At 51.2% G+C, this 8,869-nt stretch overlaps 1 protein-coding gene across 1 annotated transcript in view; it reads left to right on the forward strand.

The window, feature by feature from the left end:
- Msra (methionine sulfoxide reductase A) overlaps positions 1 to 6,997 on the forward strand; it is a 308,377-nt gene extending 301,380 nt beyond the window's left edge. The window contains exon 6 of the mRNA XM_038309899.1: positions 6,238 to 6,997. Coding sequence (XP_038165827.1) covers positions 6,238 to 6,402 — 165 coding nt within the window. The 3' untranslated portion in view covers positions 6,403 to 6,997. The remainder of the gene's footprint in view (positions 1 to 6,237) is intronic.
- The last annotated feature ends 1,872 nt before the right edge of the window (positions 6,998 to 8,869 follow it).

An 8,869-nucleotide genomic window follows, 5' to 3' on the forward strand; every position in this document is an offset into this window, starting at 1 on the left:
GCGTGGCTGGCTAGCCAGGGAGCTCCCTGGATCTATTTGTCTTACCTCCTCAATGCCTGCATTGACAGGATGGGCCACTACACTGGACTTTCTCACGTGGATTCAGGGATCACACTCAGGTCCCCGTGTTTATGTGGTAGTAGGGTACTTTGCCAACAGGTATCTTCCCAGCCCCCTGGTGATCATTTTTAAATGTAGATTCCAATTCAGTAGGTCTGGCAGAGGCACACACGTACGATCTGAGCAAGCTGGGGCCACAGTTCACACACTGGTGTTTCAGATCCTCATTGGCTAAGTGAACAGCTGTGATCCTCCCATCCTCCCCTTCCATCATGCGGAGACAGAGCTCAGCCCATAGTATCTGTCACTTGGCTTTGCAAGTCAAGGGGTCGGTAGACTCTGGAGTCACCTCAAGGGTGCAGAGGACAGAGGAATCGTCAAGAAAGCCATTTAGCTGCGAATCTGGGGAAGGGCACCGCACAAGAACGCAGCATATTCTCAGAAGCCAAGTCCTCTGGCAGTTGGCAAAGACTTGCCTTAGATTTGAGACAAAATTAGATGTAAATGTGTCACCTCCTTTTCTGCTCCCCACACTGAGGGCTCAAAAGGCAGAGAAGGGTCAGTGTACCCTAACTCAGCCTTGCCTGGATATCGGCAGTTTCCTGTCATTGCCTGTGATCTTAGGGACCTGTCTTTGCATTTGCCACGGTGATTGCTTGACTCACGCACAGTGCCACCCTTCTGGTGTACTCCCTGTCCCTGCAGAGCAGTCGCCCTCCTGTGGCTGCACCGCTAGTAATCAAGCCTTCTCTCTAACCGGCTGGCCTTCCTGCTCTGTGCCATACTGTCCCACAGTGGTGCAGACCCCTCTGCAGAGAGTGGGCAGTGGCTGCTTGGCTTGTTTCTAGCAGTTTGGCTGAAAAGACACTCTGACTGCTTCAGAACCTCCAGACATGTGTGGCATGTACATGAGTTCCCCTGTGTGTAGGTGTCATGCGTGCATATGTGCCTGGAGTTGACATCGGGTGCCTATTTCAACCACTCTCCACTTCATTCACTGAAATAGAGTCTCCAGGTTGAATCCAGACTTGGCACTCAGCTACTCTAGCTAGCTGTTTTGCTCCAGGATCCTGTCTTTCTCCCTAGTGCTAGCATTACAGGTTCTGGGATCAGAACGGTGGTCCTCATGCCATGTGGCAAGTGCTTTATCCACCAATCCATCTCCCAATTCTGCTCTTCAGACATTTTCATGTGTGGCGCTCTGGTCTCCTGGAAGGCACCTGGAGACCAATATTATTGACTGGGGCATTGACTTTGCTAAGATTAAGCGTGTGTATGCATATGTACATGCATGTGAGTATGTATCTGTCTGTCTGCCTGTCCTGTCTTGTGTGTGTGTCCCTCTGTGTGTCTGTCTGTCGGCCTTGTGTATGTGTGTCTTTCTGAGTCTCTCTCTCTGTGTCTGTGTGTTTGTATGTCTGTCTGTCTTGTATGTGTGTCCCTTTGTATGTCTGTCTGTCTGTGTACGTTTCTGAGTCTCTCTCTGTGTGTCTGTGTATGAATCTCTGTGTGTGTGTGTCTGTGTGCATGTCTGCCTGCCTGTTCCTCTCTCTCTCGCTCTCTCTCTCTCTCTCTCTCTCTCTCTCTCTCTCTCTCTCTCTCTCTCTCTCTCTCTTTCTCTGTGCTTTGTGTGTGTGTGTGTGAAGGATACACCATAGCATAGATTTCAGTAGAAGTGAACCTGAAAGAAAGCAAAGCCAAGTGACCTCTAGGTCCAGAGGGGGAAGGAAGAAGGGAGTCAGTCAGGTAATGTACCTGGTACGAGCTCCCTGCACCACTAGAAGAGTCGAGCCTCCCACCTCTCTTGTCCTGCTAAGCAGAGAGGTCAGCCTCCTAGAAACTGGACCCCAACTTCCTATGGACGTGGGATCACAAATTGAACTTCTGTTCTAGAAAACTGGTTTTATGCTATTAAAATGTTTACACGTACACTTACTATAGATAGATAGATGGATAGATAGATAGATGATAGATAGATAGATAGATAGATAGATAGATAGATAGATAGATAGATATTACAAATAATGACATAAAAATCTAACACTTAAGCCTAAATTCTTTTGGTCAGCAGAGATGGGTTTGGATCTAACTTCATGCTACCTTCAATAATAGAAAGGCGAGGAAGTTTGAATCCCAGGTACCCTCTCTCTCTTTCCTGGTGAGTCTCCTCAGAGCCAGGGCATCTGCTTCTCCTCATAAGCGCCTTAGACTGTGAGGAGGATTAGGGTCATCTGTTTGGAAAACGCTTGTCAGTGATTGGATGTGCCTGCACATTCGAGGTCAGAGCTGGCTCTGGGGCTGGGCTTATTTCTAGCTGGGCCTGCTGCTACTCCACATGGCCTGAGCTGAGAGGGTCTCTGGTCTGCTTTCCTGGGGATGGAGGAGCGGGTGGTTTCCATGCAGTGCCCCAGGTATCCTGGGCACTTGGGGAATGCCAGTGACTAATGATGAGTTTATTGGAATGGCGGCAGTAAGCAGAATGAGCATACATTATTTGTTAATTTTATTAAACGGCAGGCCTTGAAGGTCAGATGGGCCCGCTGTGCCTCTGTTGGACACTTCCTTACATCTGTGGTGCTCACAGGTGCGGCTGGGGCTGAGGCCATCTGTCTGGGCCTGAGGTCACTGGGGTCGCCTGTGCCTAGGGATCTCTTCAGATACAGAAGAGGGGAGTACGTGGAGGGGGGGTCGATGAAAATCCTTCAGGAGGCTGAGGGGTGGGCTGGCTTTTTCCCAGGGTGAAGACTCCTGGCAGGGCCACACACTTCCTGTCTCTTCATCCCCCTCAGGAGAGCAGTGAGCCTGGCACAGTGCCAACTGGACAGACAGGAAAACCTCTTCCAGTGGGACCCACGAGAGAAGGAAGGCTGGGAGGCGCCCTGGGCCGCAGCAGAAAAGGGAGCGGGAAGACTTGTAGCAAAAGCAGCACCCATGCCTTCTTGCCAGGTGTCACTCCAACTGGGGCTTTTTGTTAGATTCCCCCCTCCCCTTACAACATACGTATGCATACAAACAACACCAGAAAGGGAGGGAAGGGGAGACACTTGAGCTGCTAAGACTGTATCAGAGTCAGTGAGACAGTGAGATGAGAGAGGGAAGGGAGCGGTCCAGCCAGATGGCACCCTCCTCCTGAGAACTGGTCCTGGCAGAGGCCAGTGGCCGAGGAAGAGCTGCACCTGCTGACCCGGCTGGGGCCGCCTAAGTGTCAGGAACAGGGGTTTGTTCAGCACAGGAGCCTTATGCCTGGCAGGTTTGAGCCAACCTCATCAGTCTTTCTGGCCAGGACCCATTTTAGTGCCTGAAGGAGGGTCCAGTCTCGTGGGGTGGGTGGGGTTCAGGAAAGGGAGTTGACTGGCAGTCTGTCTCCTGATAGTTTCCTATTGCTTCCAAGAGGTTTTATGAGTGATGCTCCTGCCATCTTGTGGCCGAAAGTGGTACTGCCTGAGCCCCGGATGTCTTTCCCCTTCTTACCCCCAGCACTGCCAGCTGGTATGCCCTAGGAAGTGTAGCCAATGAGAACAGGAGGCTTCAGAGAGGTCTCTCCTCACAGTCCAGCCTCAACGAGCTTCTGGAAGGTTCCGAATTTGGGATGGCCATTCGTTCATACCAGGGCCATCATTTGTGAAAGAGGCTATGGGTGGGCAGTAGGAGGAGCCAGGCCCTGTTCACCTTCCCAAGAGCAGACCCACCCAAAAGAGGCAAAGAACAGACACATGGGTGACCTGGGAAGGGGGAGGGAAGCAGAAAATTTCCTACCCCCCACCCCTTGATCACACTGTGGCGGTATAATTGAGGCCAAAACAGGAGTCCCCTTCCCAGAACATGAAGCCCATATGGACAGGGAGGTTCATGGGGAGGGGCAGACACCTCCACAGTGAGAGCACAGAGCTCTCTGAGGACAAAGGCGTGTGTATTTCTGGGCGGAGACCAGGAAGGTGTGGATGTCACTTGCTCAGGCCTTTGACTCAAGCGTGTAGACACAGCCACAGAAGACAGAACTGTCATAATCACAGAGATCTAATCCCCTTTGCTTGCCCTGGGCCAAGAATTCAAACTCTGAACTTGGCTTTTTCTTTCTGCAAGCTCTCTGCCGCCTGGAGCCGACAGCGTATTCACGGCTCGGGGCTGCCCTTTACTGCGATATTCTGTCCTTACCGCCACCCTGTGTCCCAGAGCCAGCTGTGTGGCCAGATGCTGGCGGTGGTTTGATGGCCTGTTATTACTGCACACCCAGGACATGGGGCCATCCTCCTTGCCGTGAGGTCACCCTGACTAGAGTCATCATGCCAGCAGCCCAAATGTTCATCCTCCTGAGGCTCTGGTACCAGCGAATGAGCTAGCAAGGGTTCTAGCATGGACCGGAAAATTCTAAAGGAAGCTCAGAGATGGCATTCACAGAGGGAATTGGGTGTTCATGGACTCCTTTGAAGGCAGTCAGAGCAGAGGCCTGGCAAAGCTTGAGTTTCTAGCATTTGGAGTCATCCCCGAACCCCAGAAACTTACTACCTTGAAGCCTCATCAAAAAGCCCCTCCGAGGTGGCCCAGGAGGACCTGCGGCAGAGTCACCGGGGAGCTCTCTGCAAGCACCCGTACCCATCCAAAGGACTACGCCTTGCAAATCTCTGCCATTCTTTGTGTCAGCCACCAGATTCTACTTTGGTTTCTCCCACGAGTAAGACAGAAAGTGGGCGGGTGCTGGCACTAGAACCTGGGCAGTGTGGTCCCCAGGCCGCCCAAGCATGTCAGGGTCGAGGCACATGATCTCCTACACACTTTTTATATGGTTGATGACAATAAGACTTTCTTTTGGTGGCTGCTGTGAGGCAGAAATTAACACATGAAGTCTTTGCCCAGCGTCGAGCATATAGCAATCTCTCAATAATTGCTAGTTAAAAGAAAAACTTTAAATTGGTTTAGAATAGTTCCTTGTTCTCATTTTTAACTCCTACAAAAACAAAACAAAACAAAAATCCTGGCTGCCTCTGTATTGTGTGGTCCAGTGCATGCCTTGACAAGGACCCTGGTCCTCGCTCTCTCCAGGCCTGCTTGGCCTGCACATGCTGAATCTGCCTCCTGGCTAAGGGGACTAAGCAGAGAGAGCCTGAAGCAGTGAGTGGCACTGAGAACAGAGGTGGGATCCCCTGCTGGGCAGGTTTGAGGGTTCATCTCCGACAGACCACCGTAGCCCAGCCAGCACCCTCATCAACACACAGGCTTGGATGCTCTGGTCTCGGCGCTGAGAGCAAGTTTCTAATGCCTCATGCTCCAGTACTTCAGGGCACCCGGCAACAAGATAGAATAGGAGCACAGCTGAAATCCAAAAGGGAAAAGGCACTCTGCAGTCCACAGGGAGAAATGTCTGTTTCCTAATCCGTCTCCTGCCCCAAATAGCGCTGCTCTCCTCTCCCGGCTTGTTTTGATGTGTTTCCTGCCTGGGGAAGCAGATGCCACCAAGACTTAAACTGGGTCACAGAGGGCTGTGATGGGCTGACTCAGGCCCACAGGTCATGTCCTCTTCTGACTAGGATCTCTAGGTTCCTGCCTGAGAGCTCAGAGCCCAGAATCCAGGAACCATAGAGTACAACCCTCTTTGTGAAGTGGGAGCGGGTGATGCCTGTCCCTGAGCTTGGGACATAGCCCCAGACTTGCCTGTCTCTCTGGTCCTCTTTTCTCCTGGAAAATCAGGAGCCTCAGGGTCCTGCTGCTATCCTCGGGGAGGTTTGGAGCTGCCTTCCAAAAGCAGGACTCCTGTCAGTTATGGGATAATGAGCAGAACATAAGTCACACAAACAAAAAAAATTGACTTGCAGGCTCTAAAGCAGGTCAGGACACTCAGTGCCATGCCTGACAGCCTACGTTCAATCATCAGAGTGCCCTTGGTAGGGAGAGAACGCTAATGCTCACAAGTTGTGCTCTGGCCTCCACACGTGCTATGGTGCACGCATACATGCACACAGACGTAATAAAGAGAAAATATCTTAAACTCTGATTCACACTCAATTTCAAGTTCCAGTCCACCAAGGCAGGTTGGTAAGTACCCATGTAGAATTATCTACGAGGAAAGGGTAGGACCAGCACATGACCTAAGCCAGGTGTCCCCTGCTGGCCAGGCTCCCTCCTTCTCAGGAGGCTTGTGCTCATCATTAGGTCCTGAGGTCTCTCCCTCTCTCTCCACAGGTTCTTTCAAAGCACGGCTTTGGCCCCATCACCACCGACATCCGAGAAGGACAGGAGTTCTACTACGCTGAAGACTACCACCAGCAGTACCTGAGCAAGAACCCGGATGGCTACTGCGGCCTTGGGGGCACTGGGGTGTCCTGCCCAGTGGGCATTAAAAAATAATCTCTCTCCCCGAAGTTGGCCCTGGAGGCTCCAGCAAAACCATGGCTGCTGGATGGAACGGTACTACTGCGATTCACGTCAGTCAATTTCTAAAGAGCGCACACCACACAGGCATTTGCGGGAATCTGGTCGTTATTGGGGTTTGATTTACAGGAAGTGCTATGACAAGCTGACAGATTGTAATTCATCTTCTGATCAGCCCAGGTGGGGGTAGAGCATGATATTTTGGTGGCTCATTTGGGATCTAAATGGAGGAAATGAATGCCCCATGTCCACCTGCTTGGGCTCGAAGGAATGCTGTAGGTTCTGAGCAGGGAGATGGTTGGGAGGGGTCCTGGAACTCCTTGGTCTATGCTGATATACCTCACCCACTCCCCTGCGCTCAGGTGCCTAACTCATTAATTCTGCAGTCTCCATGAATCATTTGCTGAAATGCTTTGCTCGGCTGACCCTGGATGTGTGTAAGGGGTTGCTCTCCCTCCTCCCTCCTCTTCTGGTAGAGAAAAAACGTGAGTGACCTTAATGAAATCTAACATTGTGCTTACAGCTATGGAAAAGCTTGTTCTAATAAAAATCTACACTTTGGTAATAGCAACTGCCAGCTGTGTGTGTGTGTCTTTTCTGGTTCAGGAAGGATATTTGAAGTATTGGAAAGGCATGTTAAGAGCTCAGGAAGCAAAGAAAAACAAAAACAACAACAAACCCTCCTGATTATTTCCCCTAAATGGGAAATAATCTTACATTTTTTGACAAGCGTGCACCCCTCTGACCCTCTTTAGTAACACTTAGTCATTTTCAAGGTGCTGCCACATGTTATGTCAAGAACAGTCTTTGCTCTTGAAGAGAAGAACGTTCTCTTCAAGACAAGAAGCCTTCACCATGTAAACAAACGAGTGGGTAAAAGTTAACCTCAGGTCTTGATGCAGGATAGAGCGATACTGACTCTGAGAGTTGTGGAGCTGTGTGCAGGGTCGTCCCAGCTAAGTGGAGTCATCGCAGCCCCCATAAGGTGGCAAGCTTAAAGTGGAATAGCCTATCACATGCAGCAGTCTGCTGGGAACACGCACACGCACACATGCACACACACACGAGCAGGTTTCAAGGTCAAATGCAGCAACCGACAGCTGTCAGGTTCTCCATCCTGTATGCTTCAGCTGATGGAAAGGTTGCTAAGCAGAAGCACCAGAAGTACAAGTGCTCAGGGCAGGGTTGGAGAGACCGAAAGGCCAGGGGGACTTGAGTTTGCGGAAGGAGCTGTGCAAGATGGGCTGGCTCGGGGGGGGGGGGATCACTTAGAAACCCGAGAATGAGCCTTTGCTGAGTGGAGCACTAGGCAGTTCTGACTGCCCTCTGGCTTTTAACTGGGGCACAGCATGTGGGGGTTATTGGCCTAGGAGGGCACAAACTGAACTGGGGGTGGGTGCATGCTCCTAGCCTCACTGTGGAGATGTGGAGTAAGGCAGGTTAGGGGCAGAACTTCGGCTTGGAAGAAATCTGAACACGGTAAGCTTGGGAATGCGCTGCAGAGATGCCATGGAGCCACTGAGATCACATGGGAGAGAGTGAAGGTGGGGGAGACTGGGGAGTGCGAGCCTCTAACAATGCCCAGAGAAGTCTGGTCAAAGCAGTAGCTGAAGACCTTGACAGTGACACTTGAGACTGGCTGTGAAGGAACGGTGTCCCCCAGGAAGAAGGCATGGGGCCCTCAAAGCATTCCAAGGGAGCACTCTTTGAACCTTGCCCTAAGCCTTCCACAGAAGGAACTGGAGTTTTTACCAAGGTGACCCTGCTCTGGGCTGGGCCCAGGCACCCTTAGAGTTGCAAACCGCCGGTAGAAGACATGAGTCTCAGGAGGGCCACCAGATAGAATCACAAAGATAAGTGGGAGCCGGGCGGCGGTGGCACACGCCTTTAATCCCAGCACTCGGGAGGCAGAGGCAGGCGGATCTCTGTGAGTTCGAGACCAGCCTGGTCTACAAGAGCTAGTTCCAGGACAGGCTCCAAAGCTACAGAGAAACCCTGTCTCGAAAAACCAAAAAAAAAAAAAAAAAAAAGATAAGTGGGGTCTTTATTCAAGTCAGTCTCATGGGACCTGGGGTGTCTGACTCTCATATCCAAGGTACTTCCCCACTCCCAGGAGACACCCAAGCATCCACCGTGTCTTTAGTTCTGTAAACACCACACTACAACATCTACCTTATGTACATATATCGGCACGTCTTGTTCTAGAAAACCCATAGGCCCAACTCAGTCTCCTTGACTTGGCCTTTTATACCCTTACTCCTCTTGACCTTCCCCTGAGAGTGTGCTTGTCCGTACATAAACATAGAGTCCACATGTCCAGTACCGCCTTTTACTGGATTCTAACATTCTTAGCCACTTTCTAGGTGCCCCGATACCACAGGATCTGCAGCGATTATTCTAACTCTTCCCACAGCTGTGCAGTCTGCTTGTCCTGATGGGTTCA

Source organism: Arvicola amphibius, chromosome 13, assembly GCF_903992535.2.
Source record: "Arvicola amphibius chromosome 13, mArvAmp1.2, whole genome shotgun sequence".
NCBI classification, from domain to species: Eukaryota; Metazoa; Chordata; class Mammalia; order Rodentia; family Cricetidae; genus Arvicola; species Arvicola amphibius.